At 34.2% G+C, this 27,478-nt stretch overlaps 1 protein-coding gene across 1 annotated transcript; it reads left to right on the top strand.

The window, feature by feature from the left end:
• Window positions 1-1,601: 1,601 nt before the first annotated feature.
• Window positions 1,602-27,273, top strand: LOC149411828 (hyaluronidase-like). Its single transcript, XM_089646475.1, has 6 exons — window positions 1,602-1,844; window positions 19,823-20,178; window positions 21,009-21,148; window positions 23,811-23,986; window positions 25,333-25,540; window positions 26,242-27,273. Exons 1-6 carry the CDS (start codon window positions 1,669-1,671, stop codon window positions 26,977-26,979), a joined length of 1,794 nt encoding a protein of 597 aa, XP_089502601.1. The 5' UTR covers window positions 1,602-1,668; the 3' UTR covers window positions 26,980-27,273.
• The last annotated feature ends 205 nt before the right edge of the window (window positions 27,274-27,478 follow it).

Genomic DNA, 27,478 nt, shown 5'->3' with positions numbered 1-27,478 from the left:
ATGGCGACAAAATGCGAATATTTTAGGATTTTTTGAACACTTATTCCGACATCGTGACAGTACATTTCGGACACCGCACAGTGGCCAATTTTGATGATTTGGCGCGACATCGCTCTCGGCGTTCGACCATTTGGCATCATTGATGTTTTTTTTAAGTATTAATAAGAAATACCACTCATTTTTTGTTAATTCTTATTAGTCGAAATGTTGATAATGATTTTAATGCTTTTATAAAAAGTAGCGTGCAACTTGAGAAAACAGTTAATAAAAATACAGTGAACAATTTTGTACATTATAATAATAATATCAGCCCGAATATCAGTGTACCCCTGTTCTGCGACTAATTACATAATAATTGAGTTTCAGATGTTAATTTAAATTGACAGTGAATAATTGTGAATAACTTAAGTTTTATTCTAACGGTACGCAGAACTAAATATTACATACAGTTGATCTTTCTTTGACATATCGGAGTCAAATATTGGATTCTGAAAAAAAATTGACAAAAATTAAGTACAACCATTTCTTAAAAATGCAATTACTGGATTGGCTGGCTAAAGTTGGTGATGATTTTTTTTCCGTGTACAAAAAATACACAGCAATAATTTCATATTAAAATTAGCGTGAAGACTCGTGAAGATTATTATTCCTATTCCATTAAAGGAAAAAAATTGGAAAAAAAGGTAAACTTTGAACCAAGGCAACAGTTATAATTTATGAAAAAATATATTTTTCAGTTACTTAAACAAACCACGCATCTTAAAGAATATCTTAAGTGATTTTTAAAAATACTTTTTTTGTACAAAAAGTTCAAAAACAACCTGATTTCGCACGCCTTCAAACTCGCCTAGATACAGCAGCATAGTTGCGCGCCCAAACATCTCAGTTCTGTGCGTAATTACCGAGTAAGTAAGCTTAAGATGTTATTTTCAATGGTTTTTTTAATATCAGTGATTAATTGAGAACAAATTGGTAAAAAAAAAATCATTTCGGGAACAATGTCGCGCCAGCGCTCAAATTTAAGCCACTGTGCACCGTTACAATTTTTAGGATAGCATTACAGTGTCTATCATCAGGGCAGATGATAGACTCCAGAAATAAATCACTATAGTACTTTTAAATATATAAATCAAATAAATAAATATCAATTTTTTAATTAATTAGCAATATTTTTTATCGATTAAGTTTTTTCCGTGTTGGTATTAGGTGCAATATATAACTCAATTAATAAACTTTTATTGAACGAGAAAAGCGAAGTATATGTAAGTTCCTTTTCTCTATATATAGCAATAAGTGTTTTAGTTCGCTACGTATTGTAGATTCACCAGCTTCCCGCTTGTACTACGTGTTACTGAATACCGTGTACAGTTATGAATCATTCTAACAAAAAGTAAAAACGTTTTAAAAAACAACTTATTAATCACTTTATTTTCACTTAATATTGCTTTTACCTTTCCTCGTTGCGGTAGGTCGAAGTGTGGGCGTCGTATGACGCGTCGCGTCGGTTTAAAACTCCTGACTTGGTAAAAAATGTAAACAAATTCACTCCATATAAATTCACTTCCATTCAGTGCCTGTCCATATCATAATCGTTGGTACAGCAGAGCAGACCATTTTCCAGCTGACATTCATATCGCAATTTCCATAATATCTCATTAAGCTCGAGCGATGGGATTGTTACTCAAAATGACATCGCGGTCTAGTAGAAAAATGTGTCACATCGTAAGCGGGAGGAAGGTGGCAAAGTGCATGGATAAAAACGATTGGAATGTGATATTTTCTTTAGTGTTTTCATGTGTTTTTTGTGTCGTTTTGATGCCCGTGAAATCAATGGAACTTTTCAGGTTTGTTTTTATTTACCACATATATTTTTGTGTTTTTATTGTTTTTCTAATGAATTTTTATTTTTTATCTCTTATCACATTGAAAAATAATTAATAAAATTTTATTATTAAGGATAATTTCACAATATTATTATTTATGACATTGTTTTCGTTCAAATTTAGTCACTTCTAATAATCTTGTACCTTTGTGACATACTTTTTAAATAAGTCTATTCTAATTTCACTGTTTGTTTCGGTAATGAATGAATGCAAATCTTGGAAAGAAATTAATCCGCTCCCGACATCCGATCGAGTTGAAACCCGGCAGATATGCTCGTTGTTGATGACAACAAATTGGTGGCAATCAAGTGCAAATACGCGGATATATACGATTTTTTTCTGAAATCGGATGACATTACAGTAGTTAAAAATAACCGACACTAAATTTAAATCAACACTAAAAACATTTATTTTAAACAAATGTCACTACACCTTAAATGAATACTTTACATGAATTAAATACCTCTGTTTTTTTTTATTTTTTTTATTTACTGTTATTTATTTTTATTTATTTATTAACATGTAATTGTTGGGTTATGTAATATAATGTGTATTTGTTGGGTTAGCTGGAAGAAATAGGATGTAACCTATAAGCTATACCCTTTGTACTCTTTTTGTGCAATAAATATTTTTTTTAAATTTTGAATTTGAATTTGTTAATATACTCAATAAATGTCGGTCCTACCCGATCGGCATTTGGCGAGGTTAGTAGAGTTGTCGACTCCAGTTCGAGGGTAGGAAGGTTCAAACCTTAGTCAAACAATTTTTTTTTGTTTTAAGACATTTTAAAATAGACTTTAGTAAATAAAAAATATTTTTTTTTGCAGGTCAATTTTTTAATAAATTACATGTAATATATTCTTTATTTTCCAAACAAATAGCATTTCACTATCGGCTTAAGAGCATCGTTTGCTTATTTATTTATCTTAATTAATATATAAAAGTTTTAATTGGAATTCGAAATACACAGTATTCAGGTATTTTTCATTATTCATATATTTATATTTCAATGGCCATTTTTAACTGGCCATGATTCGTTCTTAGAATTAATTAGAGAATATATTATCTTAAGATCAATAACATTTTAAAGGCCTGTATTTACGGATTTGCGATATTTATTATATTAGTTATGTATTTGCCTAATTAACTAGAAATGTGCTCGAACATTAAAGTACCTATGTGATTTTTTTTACACTTGACACAAATCACAAGAATATGGTATTTTCACAAAATATGAATCCTATTAAAAATGGGTGCGAGTTTTAAAGTTTATTTTTCCGATTCTGATAATTTTGCTAAAAATGTGTAATTTTAATATTTTCACAAAAAGCAATAATAATTATTCGCCTGAAATATCAATACAAATTGAAAATATCTCCCGAGTAATAGAGGGCGGGAAGTATCTGGCTATTCAGATCTGGTCACCAAACATGGCTAAAGCTGGTAAGTTTTTAGATTCTCACGGCCAAAAGCATTTTTGTTGTTTGTTTTTGGGGTGTTATGTGTGATACATCTTCGGATCTACCGGATCTGCCCTGATGATGGACACTGCAACGCTGTCCGAAACGTCGGCTAAAGAAGGAGTTAGCGCAACACGGCATAACACCCCAAAAACAAACAACAAAAATGGCTAAAGCTATTTTAAGCAACGTTTCAATTCTGAATTTTGGTCTTAAACCAGGACGATGCAGAGTGGAAACAACTTCTACGCTGCTGTTAATATACTATATATTATTTTACATTTATAAATTGTGAAATAAAAAAAAAATTAATCAAATAAAATTTAATTGTGCAAGCCGAGATTTGAGCCGGTGACGTCCGGTTTACTAGTCGAGAGCCTTACCCCTCGATCTCAGAGACTAATCTTACAGTAACGTTATTTTAATTTAGTGTTCCATTTAAGATCATGCGTTTCTTATTTTTTTATGTCCATTCCGACAATTATTAGTACAATAAAGCTAGCAATTAACCCTAATAATTGGTAATGGTGGCAGATAATTGATAGTGGCGACATATAATAATTGATAATGCTGATACATAATTAAAACCTAATGGTGACATATAACTTCATATTCAACCTTTTCCTTTGTATTGTACTTTAGTAAATATTTTATATGCAATACATTCATATCATGATTAATTGATAATTATTATTTAATCCTAGAGTAATCATTTTCTGAAAGTAAATGCATTTCAATTATCATTATGTAAGAAGATGAAACAAGTTTCCAAGCAAAGTAGGTGCGTAACGCTTTCTCTGACATAAGCAATAATTACACAATACATAGTTTAGCATAGATACATTGTTTATCAATTGAATCGGTTGCAGCAGAAACAGAAATTATCTTTTTTCAGATATATTTTTTCACGCTTAACATACGTATGGATCTAACAATGTGTCATCAAAATAAGTTGCATATTAAAATGCTATATTATTGACGTTTACAGAAAAAAATATGTTTTTGAATTTCAACGTTGTCTAAGACAGTGTAATACAGTTACGTTGTCTATGTATGAAACGATGTATGAATGTGATTGAGGCGAGGAGTGTGTGCCAAGACAAAGTTGTTTGGTGATCTGTCCTCTCTGCCTACCCCTACGGGGAAACGGCATGATAGCTAGTTTGGTTGTAGGGCCGTTTATTCGATTACTGACTTTTGACATGGCCCGACTCAAGTATCTGATTCACTTGATCGTGCCGTGTCTTCCCGACTTCTGCTACCATTCACATTTGCGTCTTATATTCTCCTTACACTCCTTTCTTCGCTCATTGACTCTACACGCCCAAACCATCTGAGCGTCCCTTTCTTAATCATACTCATTACGCTTACACCAGTCTTGCACTCTTTGCGGATCTTTACATTTCTCACACGATCATACATGGTTTTACCACGCATACGCATCAGGGAACTCATTTCTACGGCATTCAGTCTAAAATTTTATTTATACTTAATCATTTTTTTTTAAATTATGTCTCCTTTCTGATATGATCGATTAATAATGATGCAATCAGTGTTATAGGCCTCGCTTATTTAAATCACGTTGCATAGCCGGCCATCATTTTAAATTGCATTTTATCAAGTGACAGTTTATTTTCTATGTGTAGATTTTTATTTTTTGATTACATAAAAACAATAAATACAAGCGATTTGATTGTCTTTATTATGTACTAACGTTTTTAACGCAGAAGGAATGTAATTAGTTTTTAAGTTGACATTTCTCACTGCGCCGCGAACCGCTGCGCGTTCGAGCCGCCGCGCGCCGTGCTCCTTATCAACAGCCTACGTGCCTTATTATAAATTAAAACCCATTGTTATATACATCATTCTAAAGCTAGAAATATTGTCTACAAGTTTTGTTGATTTATTATTTTTCGTTAAGAGTCTCAGAAAAAAGTTATGTGCAAATATATTCTGAAATACTATTTTAAAAATTGATATTTTTTCTTTATTAATAAATTGTAGAGATTGTATAGCTTTTCTCGTAAAAATAAATGGACACAATTTTTTAGAATAACTAATTAAAAATTAAACAAAAAATAAATAGTCTGATTTAATAATACCATTGAGGAGATATTAGCGTATTCCGAAAGGCTTTGAAAAATATATTCAATAGGGGGTGGGGAAGGAAGCACAAGGGAGAAAGTCGGGGACTTTTGTAAAAAATCATGCCTAAAAGTCTTCTAACAACTGTGAAAAATTCAGCTTCCGGGGAATTAGTTCCAACATTGGGTGTTTTTTTCCCTTCATTGACTGGGCTATATTCAAATGGCGCTTTAACCTGGATGGTACCGCAAATACTCGTATATGATTCACCTAAATTTGCGTCAGCAAGTTGTTTCACTATTCTTTTTTACAACATTCATTCGTTGAGAAAAAATTAAGCGTGGCAAACGGTGGCGGTGCACATTAAACTTCCATAATATATGTGTAATTGTGATAGCGATATTCCAACAAGACAGTCGATTGTGGAGGTCGGGGGTCGACATACTTTCAAGTGAGAAGAATCAAATTGCGGAGGAAACAGGATAACAAAAATATCAAGTGGATGAGTGGGGGGGACAAATATATGTACATATTTTTTTAAATGATACTATTTGTTTAAACCAATGTTTACACTTATTAAACTATTTTATTGCACTAATTAAACTTAAGTTGTACCAATAAAAGTTTTATATTCATTTGGACGTTAGAAAAAGTCTATTGGTTTCATACTATTTTTTTAGAACTTTAAATCAATTAAAAGAAGGTATCTACCAAAAATATGGAAAAAAATTAGTTACAAGAGGATATTTTTAATTCTGAATTTGAAATATGAGATTGACAAATATTATGTATGGCCCCAATAGCCGAGTGGATAAAAACGCTATCCCGCGAAGATCCTGGGTTCGATTCCTAGTTGAGACCGTTTTAATTTCTGTGTCTTGTTCTGTTTCATGTTTCGTCTAGATTTTTTGGTATTATCTTCTTCTTCAATGATATTTTTTTTACTAACGCCGACCTCTTTCGAAACCCGATCATTCTGTGCCTACCTATAATGTTTTCTTAAATTTTTATTTTTCTCTTTAATGTAATAGATACATTTATCGTGTAATATGGCAGAATGGGGGTGCACCACAGACATAGGAATTAATAGACGAGAAGATAATGGCGAGGGGTAAAATCAACTGTTGAAGAACGAAGGGAGTTAAGCTGACTGTGATTCGTCAATAAATCAATCTGACAGTAAATAGGCATCTCGCATTATAATATCACCATTTAGTTCTTAAAAGTAAAATCTGCCTTTGAATGAATAGACATTTTTACATGGGAGCGCAAATTACTCGCCACGTTATGAACTAATTTGCGAAGTCCAAATTCGGCAAAGTAAATTTCTTCTGTTTGCAGAGTCGTAGTTAGTTTCAGAGTATTTAGTTAAGACACTTTTATAAATGTTCATAATTTACTTCCCAGCAACCCACCAGCTTTGTGTTTCGCGTCCAGACGTTTCTCGATGTGATAGTAACAACTGATTCATATTATACGATGTGAATATGCTTAAAATAAAGTAAAATAATGCTTATATATGGAATGTAATACGACAATTGGGTTTATTCTCTTTTTCACATCTATTTTTACAAGTTTTCATAGTACAAGTCAACATTTTGCCGTGTTATTTCGTAAAATGGCCGATGATGCCTCGACCATAGTTCGCACAAGAATGATGACGTCACGTTTTCAAATTTCACTTGAGGCCATATGCGAGCCCAGCCGGCTCAATGGAACCGGTATGGGGAGTGGGGATAATACGCTTTTAATCACTTAGGGCAGGTCTACTAATATTCATATGTCTATGGGGTGCACTATCCACTAAGTCCTGCTGAATAAAAATCTTAAATAAAAATAAATTTACAAAACTTAAAATAGGTATAGAGGTTTTAACAAAGTAATATTATTTCTTATAAATAGTCAAAGAGTGATTGCTGATTTTAATGCTAAATAACTTATAAAATAATCATTGTACGTGAATAAGTAAAGTTCTGAGGTTTGAATGAAATAAAGATCTAGAAAAGAGCTGATTTGGCAACACTGATGTTCGAGTCAAAGTTCGTTCGGCGGCTATCTCATAAGGCTGGTTGAGTGGAGGTGAAATTATTATTATTTTTTTTTTGTATTTTATTAGATATATAATACTTTACATTATTTAAAATATTATTTGATAATGTGGGTCTCACTTTGCCCGTGCCCAGGTCCCAGTTTCTGAAGAAGCGCCAACGCATTTGTGACTAGCCGTAAATCATGTAACATCAATAGAAGTCCGCACTTGAGATAAGACCCGGCGCTAAAACAATTGGCACCTGATTATCTTGATAAAGTCGACCTTTGAAATCAAAATGATTCAATTTAATTGGAAAAACTTTTCTAATAATAACTTTTGAAGGTTATACCCGTAAACATAACATATCATTCAAAAACAATACAATACTAATAAATCTGAACGAAACGTGAAGCAGAACAAGATACATAAAATAAAACTTATCTGGAAATCGAACTCGGTATCTCTGTCAAACCGGGACAATGCTTCTAACCCCTCGTTAATTATTTATACAGCCCTGATTTATTGAACCTAATCAACATACTTACTAGAACTACTCGATCAAAATTTTTTTGGCGAAGCGTAATTCTAAATCACTATTTTTGATTAATCTTTAAAACGAATTGGTGTACATTATGAATACCACAAAATGTGCTTTAGATAAATTGAAGGTTTTCCTATCGTTTCGCTTGAGTAGAATATAAATTAAAAAATAAATTACCCAATTAAAAATATAAATGTAAACTACTAAAAAAAATATTTTTTCAATAGAAATGTATGAACGCGTAAAGGAAATAATTTTTTTTAATACAGTATTATAGCTAAGATTATCTGTGACAGTTTCACTTGATTAACTTTTTGCTTCCTTACAAAATTATTTACAAAATAAATAAAAACCCGTTTTATGCTTGAAATCGAACTTTTCTAGATTCAATTTGTCAAGCTAATTTAATGCCTATTACCCACAATATAAGGCATACCAAGAATATACATATATTTCGCTTGTAGCTTCCTCTTTTGCAACAACAATATATAAACTATTGTATTCCGGTGTTATATTTATGGGTAGATATAGTTTCTACGAGTACTTTGTGTATATACATGTACAGTGATGAATCAGTAGCCAGGTACTTAGTCAACAAAACAATTGTAATCTGTAATAAATTGAATTTAACCGCGTGGTATATATATTGTTTGACCGATTCCAAGTAACGAGTGACTACGCTATGTAACTGACCTTTACTAATTAAACTATTGTAATGACGAATCGTTTGGCTGTTTGAAATAGTATGCAAGACTCAATAATTGTTATATGTTTTTAATAAAATCAATATATATTATAAAAGTAAGTTACATAAACGAGTCCCGGTACGATCAATGGAGTTATATGGTGTGGTACCTCTCTATCCCCCATCCATGAAGAAGTTTCCTGCTTTTACCTGAAGGGCGTGCGTTTGAAGATATAACGGCTGGAAGTTTCGCCCTCTAGAAATTTCTATAACAGTCCAGAACATTCGAGAGTATTCGACAGCGTTCCACACCATTCCAGAACATCCCGGAACATTCGCGATTTTTGTGGAATGTTCTGAAATAGTCTGGAACGTTCGGGAACATCCCGGAACATCCCAGATCGTAGTGAACTGAAAACGGGATCACAGGCCGTTTTTTGATAAACTTTTAGTAAATTCGTAATCGTGACAATACATTGTTATCTCTAAATAGTATAAAATAAAGTCACTATCCGCGTCTTTTTGTTTGTGTTCTTAGTTTTTCTAAACTATGCAACGCAGTTTGATAGGGTTTTCACTATCATTTAGAGAATTTCTTCCGTAAGGTTTATATATAAAATACATGGATATTATATTTATTGGAAGTAGAGAAAATTCTAGCAACGTCGGGTAAACGTCAACTAGTCAGTAATAAAATTTGTCGTATCATTTTTATAAAAATAGAATTACGTGGGAGGAAACTACGATCCGATATTTAAGGTCATACATACGTGTTCCTTTATTGTCCCAAACAGGACCTTTCAATAAAACGAATAGTTCACTAAATGCACTAAACAGACAATAGTAAAATGTAAATCAGTGTATTCCATAATGCTTTAGAGTGAGTGAACCGCGATTTAAATCATTAAATTTAAAAAAAAACCGTGCTTGATTAAGACGAAAAACTCTTTTTCTATTTTAATAACTTCTTTCTATAGTATTTTTTACCTGGTATCACCCGGGTTTTGATTTCGTTATTTTGAAACTTATTTTCCTTGTACACAATTGAATAACATTGAACAAACAATTTGGGATTTTGGTATCACATTTTTTCACTATTATGTGGATATTTAAGCTATAAAACTCACGTTCAAAATTATATCGTGAGCAGAAAACTGTTGGATTGAAATGGAAATTCGAAACAGAAGAAACTGTGCAAATTTCACAGCTACAGAGTACAAGGTTCAAGAAATGTTTGGCTCTTCTGACGATCAAAATTCTAAAAGTTTACAGATTTATATCGAATTTGAATTTTGGTATTCTCTATTTCTGATCTTCCTATGTTTTGTATCCAGCTTTTATTTGAGATTTAAATGTTATAATATTGTTGTGAGTTTTGAATGAGAGTGGGACTTTATTGTAGAGTTTAGTAACATAATACAGGTAGCTTTTTTGCCGAAATGTTATAATTGCAGTTGGATATGTTTTTAGCCTTAGATCTAACGTTTCTAATAAAGATGTTAATTATTATATCTGTTATTTTGTATTTATGAATATAAAAGAGTATTATTTTAGATTAGAGTTGTTTAATAAACATGATTTTAAGATTTTTTCAGATTTCGTCGGTGCTAGTTCTTACAGAGACTTTTATGTAATTATTATCATTACGGCATTTTGGGTTTTAATTACTGATTTTAGGACATTGGTTGGGAGTAGTTGAGACTGTGCGGTATTCACATAAAAATGCATTGTCATTTGCACTGCCCATCCGATAATAAAGTATTCTAACGGTGATTGGCAAAGAGTCATGTAAATAAATCTTTTTTAATGAGGTCATTCCTGGTGATTTGAAAAATCACTAATATAACCTACATTTAAAAAATTTAATGTTCAAATAGTTAACAGTTCAATCCCTTTTTAATTTTGATCAATTTTTACACCTAGATAATGTTATATGTTCAATGTCTTCCAATGAGCGATTCAATTTAACCTTGCATAATATGCTGTCAGTCTATGTGATGTATTCGATGGGCCAAATGTGTTACAAATCTATGAACAAAACAGAATATAAATAGAAAGAGGACAAATAGATTTTGTTTTATGATTAGTTTGTTAAATTTTGCAGTGAGACTACCAACCAGGTCTTCAACTATATTAAGTTTGGATTTCGTGCCCCTTGATATTAAAATGACCCAATTTATCCCACATGTAAGGTTTTCCCGCCTAAGAATTATCACAATGAGTTTAATTTTTTTAAATGTGAAAGAAATCTGGGAAAAAACGCATTATGAGTAGGCACTTTAAAACTTTCATATACTTTATTTAAGTATTTGAAAGTTTTAGAATATTTACTACTACTAACTAAACGTGTTTACGGATAAAAATCTGCTCTGAAATTTGTATACAAAAGTTAGAGAAAAACCCGAAAAAAGTTGTTTGGTACCAGTGTGACAGGAAAGACACAGTATTGTGCATAATAATAATTGTTTGACCAAACAAATGTAGAAAAACAAGTTTAGAAGTTGAAACAATGCTCACTGTTCGTTTTCATTCATTGACCGAATAATAACGACTCTTTGCACAAATTGTTGAATGATATACCTAACGCAGGCAATTCATCGCCTCAATTAATGCAATGTTGAATTCAATCTCTTGATTGTTTCAAATATTTAAATGATTGAGATTGATTGCGATTATTGTCAACTTTGTGCTAGTTACAATTATTGTTCAAATTTGTGCAATAAATTTTCCCATAAAGACAAGTCAATAATTGATTTGTTGCAGTGGTGTGAAGTTCGTTGTGTCAATAAAATCGAAAGATCCACAATATTTTTTTCATATATAATCGATTCATTGTGATTTTAAACTGGCGCCATTCTATTGATAGTTTTTTTTTACTTCTTCCCTATCTCTATTATCTATAAAAATAAAAATGTAAATGTTCGTTGTTTCAAAATCGCAAATCTCGGAATGTTCTTCACCGATTGGTTTTAAATTTTGACAAAACGTTGCATTCGTTGTTTTTGTATACCTATATTTTATAAATGAAAAATAATGTTTTTTAAAAAAACAGCGCCATCTGTCGGACGTAAAAGTAAAGCGCGCTATTAATTCTCTATCTGCACAACTATGCCACGCGTGGCTGGATACAGCTAGTGCTAAAATAAAGTCGCTGTCCGCTTCCGTTTGTGCGCTTAGTTCTTCTAAGCTACGGAACGAATTTCGGTAGGATTTTCTCTATCATTTAGAGAATTTCTTCCGATTTCTCATATTACGTTGGCTAGTTTGTATTAATGGGTTGATGCATTAGTCCAAGCGCAAACGAGCTACTTTAGTTGCAGCATTAAAATCAATTGCGGTATAATAATTTTATGCAGGTGCGATACTAGGGAGACTTTTTTGAATTTGTATTGATTTTTAAACAGTTGTAATGTGTTGTGAAGCAACTATTGTTGCTGGTTTGCGTCTAAACTAAATCCGTAGTATTGTTGGTGTCCAAGGTGACAGTTCTCACAGCGAAATAGTTTGATAATGATTATATCAACTTCATCAACTTCAAGTAAATGATTTCATTATATGATACGGCTTTAACCGTGTTTAGTAATCAGATCTGAACAGCTAGGTTCTTCCCATCACTCCACTTCCCATCTCCTTCCCTTTTCTACTATCATTAGGTCCCGTAGTAAGCGTTCAAAGATGGTTTGAAAGGAAGATATGTAGGTAAATACGAATGTTAGAGGGAGCGCGGTAATATTAAAAAAAAAAAAACATGAAAACATTAATAAAACACTACTCGTTTGAAATAGAGCAATGCTTTTGTTGCATTTAACTGTGTTTTTTCATATCTATTACATATTAAATAAATTACACATTAAATAAAAAAAACGTGTTTTTAATAATTTTTTAAGCTTGGCGATTTTTTTCCCTCGAGGTAATTTCATTAAATTATCGTTTCGGAATTACAAATGTACGGAAATTATCTTTAAAAAATCATTATTTTTTCTAACTTAAAAACAAAGATTATTTCTTTAATGATAAACATAAGACAAGGTTTTATGCATAGCACAAAGGATAACAAATTATCATAAGCAGTAATTAGTCGCCTGAAATATCAATACAAATTGAAAATATCTCCCCAATAAAAATAAATGCCGCCGACGGGAATTGAACCCGCACCTTCTGTTGTCCGGTCAGATGCTTTGGACCACTTATTTCCAATCCGCCAAATAATTCGATATGTACGATCGGTACTAGTACCTACTTCAATCAACAATTACTGCTTATTATTTTTTTCCTTGTGCTATCCTTTGTGCAATGCATAAAACCATTAAAAAAATATTACTATTTGACAAGTCAAAATATATCACCAACAATTTTTTTTCTTATTTTTTAAAAGAAAGAAAAACATTCCCGGGTTACGAATAACCTGACAATATTTGAAAATCTCCTACTACCACCACAGTAAGCTGAAAATGTTGCTTGTGTTGTGATGGAGAACTTAGCCAGCCGAGTAATTGAACACACTACGCCTGGGTGGGACCCAAACGCGATGTCAACTCGGCCACCGACCGGTCAATGTAGATATAATATGTCTCGACGCCATCTAGTGGGAAATTTAGCACTAACAAAGCCTTTTCTAAAAAAAGTAAAGTTGGTTGTTTACAGGTGAAAAAAATACAATAAGCAGTAATTTTTGATTGAAGTACTAGTACATATTGAATTATTTGGCGGGTTGGAAATAGCCAACGAAAAATGAAAAAACCCAAATCATTTTAAAAGAAAATAAGGTTTTTTTTAAAGTATCAAAAAGTTTATGCAAACGAGATTCATGTTTTGCGCAAGCAATAATCCCATGCATATGAGTATATAATTAAAACTACCGATGAAAGATTGCATCTTCACAGTTAATTGCCTACGTGTTTTAATTACAATTAATTACTAGGTAGATACCGACAAGCATATTGCTTCCTATGCAAATTAATTCAGATAGTTATACAATTATTCTCCTATCCTCAAAACAATCTTGCCCAAATTACTAGCTAACGTGTACCACAGGAAACAATTAAAAGAGTTAAATTCAATTGGTAACAAGTTAAACTATTTAAATTGCCGAAAAATAGAAGAATTGATTACTTGTAAATATGTGCCAAAAGCGTTAGTAATTACACTATATATACTGAAGAGCTGTTTCTGCCATTGATAATAGAAAAATAATGCGATAAATTTAACCTGCAATTGAAAACATTCACACAGCCGTACTTTGGCTTACACGCCACTGCTATAATACACGGTATCTGGAAAATCTGGTTAATTGATATACCTACATCACACAGAAAACCCACAAGAAAAAAAAAAAATTATCCCAAATTTGTAAAAAACTATTTTTCTTACAAATTTGATAAAAAAATTTCGAATTTTGGACTCGATTTACTCGAAAACGAAAGCCAATAAATTTAATTAAAAAAAATAGTAGGTATTTGAGAGTTACGGTCGTGGTGAGGGGTTTTTCGGTTACGTGGATGATTGACCATTGACGACGTGTGGAAGAATTTTTTTTATTGTTTGTTTTTGGATAAATACATTTTTTTAAAAGTCACCGTAGGCCATAATTTAATTTACAATTTTTACTTAAAATAATGACAGGAATCACTGGTTAAAGTAAGCCATGTGCGTCCCTTAACACCAAGTACAAATTGAAATATAAACAAATTGAAAATCATACATTTAAATTCGTAGCTAACGCCGCGCGCCATTTCCCCAATCAAAAATATAGCATTAATTCAATATTTGGCTCACTCACTAATCTGTATGTGATATGGTCATCGACGCTTTCAATTGTCATTTTCACTCAGTTGTGCACTAAGCTATAAAGCTATATCTTTGCATGCTTGGTGTATAAGTTTTACAATAAATGGTTAAATGTCAAGTGAAATAGGTGGATAAAATAAACAAAGATATTTATAATTATTGAGTGATGAAAGGTAGATAAACATTATAAGTTTGCATTCGGTCATGTATTTAGTGTTATAATTTCCGTTATGTAAAATAGTATAAATACTATTGTAATCATTGTAAATATGTTTTACAATAATAAGTATGTTTTATAATATAACCGTATTCCAAATCAATATAACACGTATAACATAACCGTATTCCAAATCAAAACGAAAACACATCGCCGTCCTTGAATACATTGAAGGTCACCATACCGGTAGCCATAGATAAGAACCGCTCAAACTCACGGTCGCCAACTAATGAAATACATTTGGACGACAATGCGCACTGCAGTAATGTGATAACCCCGCCCGCGCCCCTCACATTAGCTGCCCCACCTGTCATGCACTCTCCTCAATCATGGAATAAAGTAGCGGCGTCTAGCTCTCTCACACAACAGCAACAAGTCATAATTCAGACATCACAGGTACATCAACCGGGTATGGATGAATCAGCCAAAGTTGCACGCACACTATCTCACAAAAATACATTTATACCAGAGACAACTAATTTTAATACGGATGGTTATAAAACCGTTACAAGAAAACTAAGGAGGTCGAGAAATATTATTGCAACTGGAATAGCGATGGAGAACTCCCTAAAAATAGCCGAGTTAAAAACAACGCTATATGTGTCGAGGTTCGACAATAGTGTAACTGAGGACAATATTCGAAACTTTATCAATTGTAAAATAAAAGGAAGTAATATCCAAATAGAAAAAAATAATACAACGAAATCCCACGCAGTTTGGATCTTTCAAGTTGACTATACCGAATACGGATTTCAAAACCTACATGAACAAAGAATTTTGGCCGACTGGTACTGTTTTCCGAAAATTTATTGAAAAAAAATACAATGGAAAAGAACAAAATTAAGATAATCTCAATAAACTGCAAAAGTTTTAAACGAAACGTCAACTTCGTTATAGATATGTGCGATATCTACGATGTAATACTTTTGCAAGAAACGTGGCTATTACAAAACGAAACATCGAATCTATCCAAAATTCATCCGAACTTCCAGGGATGGGGTACCTCTGCTGTAGATTTATCAAACGGACCGCTACGAGGCCGACCCTACGGAGGAGTCGCAGTACTTTGGAGGAACGAGCTGCAAGCTTCAATAATACCGTGTGGAGATGACCGCATCGCTGGTATTCAGATAACCACCAACGGAGGGACGATAAGCATACTGACTGTCTACATGCCGGTATGTCACGCGGACAACCTTACCGACTTCACCAACTACCTTTCCAAAATACATACGATCATTCAAGACAACGAACACTCTGAAACCATTGTTATGGGAGATTTCAACGCTCACCCATCCTCCATATTCGGGAAAGAACTCTCTCATTTCTACACCGAAAATAACTACAATTGTATCGATATTGAAAGACTACCGAATGACACATATACATATATAAGCGATGCACACAATACCACTTCCTGGCTCGATCACTGTATATGCACCAATAATCTTAAGAACAAAATAGATAGTCTAAAAATACATTATGATACCGACTGGTCCGATCACAGGCCGACATCTTGCGTAATCGCTGCTGAAAAATTACCTGCAACTATTTTTAATATTCCACAACAGCCTAATAACATAATATGGAGAAGGAATAATAATAAGAAAATCAGTGAATATACGTCTGTAGCAGAAGCATTACTTAGTGTAATCTATCAAAGACACTCCAAATCCATTTGTAATTCGGATTCTATATGTGACAGATGTGACCATATACAAAGCATGGAAAATATATACACAGACATCGTTGAAGCTCTAAGTAAGGCTGCCAATACCGTATTTCATCGGGAGAGCGATCAAAACAAACCAAAAACACATCGTGACATTGCTGGGTGGAATCAACAAGTTAAGGAACACTACAAAAATTCCAGATCGGCGTTGATGGAGTGGATTAAAAATGGGAGACCATTACATGGTCCCATTGCGGATGAAAGAAAACGAAAAAGAAAGGAGTTCAAAATAGCTCTTAAACACTGCCAAAGCTCCTCTGAACAAACAAAAATGGATGATATCGTAAAATCACTTGACACGAAGCAGTTTGCCCAGTTCTGGAAGAAAAGCAATAACCTGATCAAACCAAAAAATCGAATCGCCAGCCAAATTGATGGATCTACAAACACGGAGGAAATTGCTAATACTTTTAGAAGAACCTTTGCAGATATTTCTGGAAATGAAATACCGTCTGTCCCTGATATTATGGAATTTGATGGACAAAACGTTTACCTCTCTGAAAGCAGTATAATGAAGGCCATAACAGGCACTAAGGCTGGTAAGTCTCCGGGACATGATAACTTAAGTATTGAACACATAAAATACGGAGGTAGATACATACCCAAACTACTACACATACTGTTCAACGCAATACTTAAACACAACCATATACCGGGTGCAATGACGAAAACGATTATAACTCCAATCCTGAAATCGGGACAGCCTGACATGACTAACTCCAGCAATTACCGGCCAATATCTTTAGCAACTATAACTGCAAGATTATTTGAAAGGGTAATATTAAATGAAATAAATGATAAACTAATGTCTAAAGATAACCAGATGGGATTTAAATGTAGACTATCCACTAATATGGCAATATATACTGCAAAGCAAATAATAGAATTCTACAAGAAACGAAAAACTACCGTATACGGGTGCTTCTTAGATCTAAGTAAAGCCTTCGACAGGGTCTGTCATAAAACATTATGGGATAAATTGAAAGCTAGGAATATACCTACCTCATTTATAAACATACTATCCCGATGGCACTCCCAGCAAGAAAATGTTGTACGGTGGGCAAGTACATACTCCCAGCCGATATATTTGCGGTCAGGAGTAAGGCAAGGAGGGTGTATGTCCCCCATTCTATTTAATGTATACATGGACGAGTTGTCAAGTCGCCTGGACATCAGAACGGGCTGTCGTGTTAACAGTATATGTATGAATCATATAAGCTACGCGGACGACATGATCCTCCTAGCTCCGTCGATCAAGGGATTAAGATTACTCCTAAACATTTGTGAAGAATATGGAAAACAGCATAATATGATGTACAATCCGAAGAAGACGGAATTGATTGCGTTCCACCACGGAAAAAGTCAAGATACAAGTAATATGCTCCCCGTATACCTTAACGAGGCAAAAATAAATACATGTTCGAACGTGAAATACTTGGGGCACATTATTAATGAAAACCTATCGGACGATGGCGATATCGAACGACAAAGGAGAAGCCTTAGCATAGTTTCTAACATGATTGCCCGCAGATTTTGCAAATGCAGCAATACCGTTAAAAAAATACTGTTCAACGCTTTCTGTACTGGCCTGTATACGTGTGAGACATGGTGTCACTACCGAACTTGCTCGATGGAACGACTCCGAATTCAATATAATGACGCCTGTAGAATAATATTTGGATACCGAAGATACAGCAGCGCATCGACAATGTTCACGGAACTAGGACTGAATGGATTTGCCGGCCTGATGAGACACCGGGTCACTGGAGCCAGGATGCGGCTAATGGCCTCCGCCAACACGTTGGTGACCGCAGCCTACCAGCACCAAGCGCCACTCCTGAGTGAGCGCTGGGCCCAAGCGCACTCAAGAACACACCCTGCATAGTTTTCCTTATTTGATAATTTATTATATCTATTGTACAAAAAAAAATGTATATCTATATGGGACGTGTGGGATTGCACAAACCTCCCCACATCCTGGAATAAAATATATTATATTATATTATTATTATTATTATTATTATTATTATTATAAGGTACAGAAAAAATAATATACTTGAATTTATTATACAAATTTCTATTCTTTATGACCAGGTTTAATTAAACTGAATGCAAGCATTGTTATAAAATTAAAGAAAAAACATTAGCCGAAGACAAGATAACAAAGATACTAATAACGAGCATTGATGTATTTTTATCAACGTGCCGAACGTTTTCGGCACAATATTACTGTTGATCGGAGTGTAATATATTTCTTGTATTTCACACTAATAATATAAAAGAGTGTTATTTTGAAACAAGTGAAAACAGTTTCGATTTTTTTAATTTATTCCATAAAAAACTTTAATTTTAAATTTTAGACATCTGAATTATTATGTAAGATTATTTTTGAAAAATTCTTTGAATTTTTTTTATTTTTCATGTCGTCATGAAAGCAATTTTATAAATTTCCCCCCTCGTAGCCAATGGATTGCTTGCCGTATCCTGTATAAGGGTATTGTAAATCATATTGTCGTGTAAAGGTGTGTGTACACTGTACATGTGACGTTCCAATTAATTCTAGGTTGGTAATTTTTTTTTTCTAAAAATTTTGGTCGTTCAATAATTCCATCTTTACAGATTTATACTACTCTTCCATTAGTGTTTTTTTTTGCTTTTGGATGGAAAAGGTTTGTTTGAAGAGGAGTATTTGGGATAAGTAGAGTATACGCATCATTTTGTGAAATAGTTAACATTTCTGTTCTAATTAAGAATTTTAAAAATACATGTATAGTTACTATGATTGAATCGTAAACATATTTATGAAATTATAAGTCATTTTTATTTATTGAAATTGAAAGACAATATAAAGTATGAATATATTATATATTTTATACAGGGTGACGGGGGTAACCTTTTTCAAACGAATTCCAACATTTTTAGGTAGTTTTCCGGTGGGTAAAATAGTTGAATTGTTTGATGGAGAAAATAATATTCTTCTATAAAAAAATGTTTTGAATGGGAAAAAATCAATTACATTTAGAAAGAGTTATTTTTTTTTTACTTCTACCATCGTTTAGAATCACTCCGCAAAGTTTGTGCACTTTACACCCGGGTACCCTGTATATTAGGAGACATAATAGTGTACTCATGTTTTTTTTATTCGTATATATTTTGTTGGATGTTCTAGAATGAAAGATAAATACAAATTTGATTACATTTGAAACGGGCGGTCCGTTAGACAGATCCCTTTGACGTTGTGCTTGTTCTATCGGTATTTCAATGAAAGATGCTCCGAGAAACTAGCGTCATTGGTTTCATCGGCACCCAATATTTGAAAACGGTTGAAATTTGTCATTTGTGAAAGGGTCATTTCTACGACTCGAACTTAAAATAATTTTTTTTTTTTGTTTTGTTACAGATCTGAAAGAGCATACAGTTTCAGGGCATCAGACCCCTTCATCATCGATTCCAGATCTGGAGAAGACTCTTTCCGTGTATTCTGGAACTCCCCGACGTTCCAATGCCGCTCCAACGAGCAGTACTTCACGGATATCTCCAGGTACGGCATCACGCAGAACGATGGTGATAGCTTCAGGGGCAACCAGATAGCGATCCTGTACGACCCTGGAAACTTCCCGGCCTTGCTGGAGAACGGGAGCAGCTCAGACTACTTCTACAGGAACGGAGGCATCCCGCAGGAAGGAGACTTGAACCTACATCTGGAATATTTTAAGGACAGTCTGGAAAAGCAGATTCCTGATGAGAGATTTCACGGTACGATCCAAATTAAATCGCTACATTTTCGCGTTTAGTGTTTTAATTTTCTGATATACCGACACTCTTTTGTAGATATTTAGTCTTTCTTCTGTATACACGGTGTCCGGAAATTCGTAATACTACTGGAAACTGGTGATTCTACAACACATGAAAAACCTGAAAAAAATCGTTTTGGAATTTAGATATTGCAAAAAATAATCATTTTTTTCGGCAAATATAAAAATTTAAGCTTTCGGATCTGAGTCTACGCTTTAACGCCTTTTAAAATACATTAAACAGATGTTTTTAACCCTCTAGCACCCGATTTATTTCAAATTGACCTAAAAATTTCCTACGTCACGATTTAGGTACTCGAAAATGAACTCTCAAATCGAAAAAAGTTAAACCACAAAATCGACTCGAAAATTGATGTAGATCCAACGAATTCCCGCTTGTACTTCGAATTTCCGGACACCATGTATAATCTTATCATAATATACTACAATCGTGAAATATTACTAATAACAACTATCCGTTGAAGCACCAAAAAACTCGAAAAAAATTGCAGGACTGCTTCTGTTTGAAGTTTCTAGGTTAACCGAACCTTTAAAAAAAGTTGCATCAAATATAATTTCCATCACGAGCTATATATTTTTTAAAACTTAAAGGTACTTCCTAACTAATTAGAGAAAAAATTGTTTTGGTCTTTTCTAATTTGCAAGCACCATTTTCTCAGTGAAAGTGAATGTGAAATTAAGATAATCAATTATTCACAATCACAAAATAAGTCGGGTAATAAAGCCAGTATTGGTAGGTTTTTATATAATGTATAATGTATGTACTTGTAGGTCTGGGTGTAATAGACTTTGAGTCCTGGCGACCAATCTTCCGGCAGCACTGGGGCAAGCTGGCGGCTTACAAGGAGGTGTCTTACAACAAGGAGAAGGAGAGACACCCCATGTGGCCAAACAAGTGGATACAGAAGGAAGTAAGTACAAGTTTTTTTGGGTTTTTCATCGGAGCATCTACACGAATGATCCACCTGCAATTATAGCCTTGTTCCGTGGAATTATAAGAAGAAAATATATAAATATGATGGAACAAATCCAGAACAAAATCTCAGATACATCTAAATGCGGACGCATGGAACGTATCCGATGTTCATGCACTATATGGACTTACTTGAGGCAACCAATAGCTTTACTAAATCTTGCAATGCTTAATTTTAATACGGAGCATAACTCATTGATGGTCCATTCTTCTTGGAATGATACTGCTTATAGGGTCCTGAAAACTTCTGCCGTATTCGTTGCCACGACTTGTTCAAGATTCCACGGCAGAACAGATGTTATAATACAGCATAGTATGATAGAGGAATTGTGTTAATGAATGGAATTTCACAACAGCAGATATATTTTATTTCTCTATAAACCTCTATTTATTTATATATACAGGGTGCGGCAGAGAGAACGGACGGTTTTAAAAAAATCATAAAATAGTTAATTTTTACTCAAAAACAAATTTATTGATGGAATCAGGTTTGCGAGGAAATAACATTTGAGACAGTCAAGTGTGGAAAATCACATCAGGCATGTGGTGGCCGAAATCGTTGATGCAGTGTTGGAGGCGTTCTTGGAAGTTCTCATATACTCTCTCCAACATCGCTCTCTCAGCTTTTCGCGGAGCTCCTCTTGGTCTTCTGTTGATCAGTTCACCACGCCTGCGAAGTGATTCAACCCAACGAAGGATGGTGTTTCGAGAGGGAACAGCTCTATTCCGATGAATGTTGAAGTGGCGACGAAACTCACGCTGTACGACGGTGACTGACTCATTATTTCGGACGAAACAATCATAGGCGAAAACGCGGTGCTCCACCGTCCACGGCTCCATGACGACAACTGGTAAAACAATGCTAGGAAAACGAAACGAGTAAGTAGAGTACTAACGAGTCAAGCGGCACCCCCCCTCCCCACCTCTCTCGTAGACGGAGAGGGAGAGTACTACCCATCTCAAAAACGTCCGTCCTCTCTGCCGCACCCTGTAACTATGCAAATGGACGATTGCCACAACAACATTTGTTTCAGCTTTGTTGAAAAAAATATAATAGCCATCATCAAATCTAACTCATTGAAAAAGAATACGTCAAGATCTTGTATTGTACCTCAAATTAAATAACGTCAGGATGCAGAGTGCTTGTATCGCGACCCTTCACTGGAAATATATTATCATTACCAAAATCATTAGATTTGGTGGGCATTGCCACCATGGTACTATATCCCAAATGGTGGGATTTGGCCTTTTCTTTACAATGATCTCCATTTAATCTAATCTCTACACATTTTTCTCTACTCCTTGGGTATTCCCACATCTCTCCAATATTTTTCCACGCAGGCGGTCCATCCCTTCCTTTGTCTGCTTCTGGGTAGCTTCAGCGAGGCACCAATTTTCTCATGATTTTTGAGTATTATCATTTGAAATACTTTTATAAATAGCCAGTCAATGCCAAATGTCAGGCAAGTGGCAGTTTTTAGGACCAAGATTATAAAAATTGAACTGTACATCTCTTTACCACTAGTACTAGTAATGTGGTACAGCTATAGCAACACTAAACGCTGAAAACCACAATTTAATTAATGATTATAATGACATACACAATCTACATATCTGTCATTATGACGGACACTAACGCTCTCCGAAACGTTGGCTAAAGATTGGGGAAGTACAACACGGCACAATACCCTAAAAATAAATAATGATATTTGGCCGGATTGAGCAGTTTATTTCTTTTAACCTTCACTATTTTTTTATCCTTCGTGTGTACCAATCAGATGTTTAAGAACCTGCTACTAGCTATTTCGTAATTTTTTAAAATTTCTGCTTAGTGCATTTAAGATCCCGCATTCCGAATTTTTACCGATATGTAACATACTTTCCTTAAACACTGAGGGAAAGAATTTTAGTTAAAACGTAATTTTAAGACCATCTGCAGTCAGATGCCGAGTTAAAAAGTAATTATAAGTAATACCCTCGATAAAAAATTTTTAATGTGTGCTCCGAAAATTATAGAAAACAAATCTGGTTCGGCATCAAAATATTCGCAATGTTTCTCCGAGAGGTTTTTGCTCTGTTTTAAGTCGTGTTTTATTAAATGCTAGCTGTACCCCGCCACACGTTGCTGTACCTCAGTCTGTCTGTGCAGATCGAGAAACAATCGCGCGTGTTGCTTTTACGTCCAACCGACTGTGTTGTTTTATAAAAAAATATGTTTGCTAAACAGAATGCGCTGTTTTTATTTAACCTTTTTTTACCTTTCTCAAGTGACATATATAGATAGGTATATAAAAACACACGCTTATTCGAATGACACGTTGTGTCAAAATTTCGAAGCGATTGGTAAAGAACTTTCGGAGATTTAAAATTTTGAACATAGGAACATTAACATTATTTTTATGTAGATTTTCAAAACAGCTTCTTTAAATTTCTTAGCATTTTCCGCACTCTTTTATCATTCTGATTTACGTATCTCGCTTTCAACCATATTCAGTAATTTTCTTCTTCTATTTGAACACTTATAACCGAGCCTTTAGATGGATTTTTCAAGTTTAGTTCATGTCTTTAAATATAATGTGGTACTATCATATGTATTACAGGCGGCGAAGCGCTTTGAAGAAGCTGGCAGGAAGTACATGGAGCAGACTATGGCAATGGCCAGACAGGTCAGACCCCTCGCAACCTGGGGCTACTATGCCTACCCTTACTGCTTTAATATGAATGGGGATGATAAGAAACAGAAGTGCTCGAATGCTGTTGAAGAAGAGAATAATAGGTTTGTACATTATATATCATGAAAAATTACGACATCTGTCAAAATTGCAAACAAAAGAAATACGTAATGTGTACTTTGTATTTTTAATTTGCGAGGCGGGTCCGGAACCATTTATTGGATAACCAACACCTCTGCCCATAGGTCACCCCAAGTGGCCCCGGATTCACGGGGTGAGGTTTGTCAGGGTATTGGCGATAGATTCATCTGCCCATCAATTGCGTGGCAGGCCGGATCGGGAGAGACAGGTTGAGGGAGACCTTTTGACCTCTTCAGCAGGACATCGCCTTGCACCGCAATGGGAGGGATGGATTTACCCATCCGTCACTCCTGGACAAACTGACCAACAGATTCCTACCCAAATCTCTTACCTTTTTCCTTCCCCAAACTTCCTCCCCTTCCTTTCCTTAAAAGAACCTCCCCACAGCATCCCGCTGGAGCGAATCCTTCCCCGAAGATGACATAGGCCCTGGGGGAATTGTTTACCTCAGGGCCTCCTGTACGGAACTAATGTAATAAAAATCCTCCAATGTCCAGAATTGTTGATTACGCCAAAGAGAGGAAATATACCACTTATATTTTGTGCAGATGGTGGTTTACTAACTGCTATTGTGGTACTATTTGCCAAGATCTTGCTGATAATGTAAAATTATGCTGGCTAATTAACTTCCTGAAAATTGCATGAAAAAAACAATAAATCTGCCAGCGAGCAATGCAGGTGCACTTATTCCTTCCTTCATAGTTAGTCAGCAATAAAAAACAGCTATTAGAAAATAGTCGACATTTAATGACCAGCATATTCCTATTATGTTCTCTACTTCCTGACAGCCTATTTGTCCAATCTTCAAAAAACCTAAATAGATTTTTTTAAGTTACCTTCGGAGTGTACTACTTACCAGATTGTCTTCTTCCGAGAAACTGAAAGATTTTTTTTGTCTATGTCAATTCATAGATATAGCAAAACGTCAGGGGTTGATTATCATTGAAAATCTGAGAAAAAAATACACATTAATACATTAATGTAAAGATAATATTTAAAGGTAGCGTCCAAATTAACCAGGTTATATTTAAAAAAAATATTAACATTTATATAAATAACCTCACCCCAAGAACCCGGCGCCCCTACTTAATCACCAAACGTAGCGAGCCACTCGGGGTGACGTATGGGAGCGGTGTTCCCGGGGCGGTACCAATACCCGCCTCCTAAATTGAAAAGTTAAAAATGTAACATGATTATTTTCCCGTTGAATCAAATGAAGCACGGTAGGCATCATTCACCAAGGAAGCGAAGTTCATTTATTACTGAACTTAATCATTTTTAAATCGGTTTATGAAACAACATTTTTCAGCATCCAATGGCTCTGGGACGGCACCAACTCGCTGCTACCTTCCGTCTACTTCGGCCACAAGAACCTGAACCCCCAACAAAGGCTCCAGCTGGTGAAGGGGAGAATTGCAGAGGCCAAGAGGCTGCAGATGAGGTCCGAAGGGAATCACCCCATCTACGCATATCTTTGGTACAAATACAATGATGACACCACTGAGTTTTTGACTAAGGTTCGTACAGATTTTCGGAAAAATCTTTATGCGTGTTTTTATGAATGTAAATTAATAGTATATTGCATTGGTCGTTGTTGGTTATGATTGTTGGTATTATTTATCTAATATCTGTTAGTATATCTAGTTGAATCATCAGTTCTTTATAGGTTAGAAAAATTGACAACTGCAACAGATGCCACTTTCTGAAGTTGAAAAGCTTGTTTTTCAAACCGAAATGTTGAACAAAATGGATTGAGAGTATTTTTTCATGACAAAGATTCAAATTTTCATCGGCACAAAAAAGTTTTTGGGACTTTTGTAGAACAAGCAAATTCAAAAATTTATTTTTTCTACAATAACTGCACAAAGGAGGCCCTGAGGAAAATAATAATAATAAAAATGATTGGATTATTTGCATAGCCCCGTTTTCGTGAGAAAATCACCTCAAGGGCGCTTAAAAGGGCATATATCGTCTTCTGGAAAGCTGTGTGGAGGATCTTTTGGTGGAAAGGAAGAAGTCTCTTCAAGAACCGAATTGTAGGAGGTAGAAAGCGCAGATACCGGCAAATCATTCAAATCATCGACAATCAATGACAGCCAAACTATTGAACACAGGGGGATGAGTCGTGACCTGTGTTTGTCATTGTCATAATAGACATGAACTCATTTGTATCTTTACCATAAAATTCTTACAAAATGACATTATTTTATCTTTACAGGAGGACCTATTCAACGCCATTAATCACATGAAAAAATCTGGAATCAACGGAGTCATCTTATGGGGCAGCAGCAATGATGTGGACACCAAACAAAAGTGTAATCTACTACAAGACTACATACAAAATGTTTTAGGACCAGTCGTTAAACAAATCACACAGCAAGCCAAACACAAGTCCTCGCACACTGAAACAGTGACTGATAATGTGATCAATGAAAAAATTGCTACTGAAATTGTTCCTAAAATTGAAGAAGAAATAATAGCAACTACAAAATTAGTTGAACAAACAACTCAAAAGTTCAAAGGCTATCCACAAGAAAATGATAGAGAAGAACCTGAAGTAAATAGTGAAAGTGTTGAAGACAAACAAGATATGAATGAAAGTGTTAAGGATGTAATAATTGTAAGTCAAGGTGAAGCTAGTGAAAATGTGAACTCGATGATTAATTATAACGAAGGAAATATCGGAGATACAAGAATAGATTACGGAAATATGAAAGTAGAGTTCATTCCTTTAGAAATACCTCAAATAATGCCAAATATAGAAGAAAGTAATGATAGTGGAAAAGTAATAGATGTTCCTAAAGGAGACATATTTATAGCAATGCCAGCAGCTGACGAAAGTAGTTATCCAAACGATGAAGAAGATGAAATATCGCTGATGAAAGTCAGAACAAAGATCTACACTGTTGTTGGAATGTATTCCAGCGTATTCCAGTTCTCTCCCAGACAACGGTGATTCCAATATTTCAGAATTTTTGTATTGTCCTGTAAAATTTCTTGCTGCTGAACTACTTACTTTTAATGTTAATGGTTCTGATTTGGAAAGCGGATAAGTTGATCAGTAATACCACGAGGTGATTATATGTTAGTATTATTCTAGTCAAAATGAGCTGTTTTGTGAAAAGCTCATTGATTACGTGTTATTTATTTATATTTATCTATGTGTATAAAGTTATCGTGAATACATTTATTTTTCATTATAATGATAGGATTAAGAGTTTTTAATGTAGGATAGAATTGTGAAAATGAATAATAAACACTCTCTTGAAATGATTTTATTTTTGAATAACCTTTATTGTTTTCAGGTAGGTGTCTACAGAAAATTAACAGACGTTCGTAAAGAAAAAGTATTAAAAGAAAATTAGATTTCAAACATGCTTCATATAAATGCATTGACAAGTTTAGGTATCAAATTCACATTGTCTTTAGGTGCCGAATAATATTAAAATTGTGCT

This window comes from Hesperophylax consimilis, chromosome 24 (genome assembly GCF_061612785.1).
Source record: "Hesperophylax consimilis isolate HC1 chromosome 24, BYU_Hcon_1.0, whole genome shotgun sequence".
Classification (NCBI taxonomy): Eukaryota; Metazoa; Arthropoda; class Insecta; order Trichoptera; family Limnephilidae; genus Hesperophylax; species Hesperophylax consimilis.
Note: the sequence above shows the minus strand (reverse complement) of the source record. Positions and strands in the feature narration are given on the sequence as shown.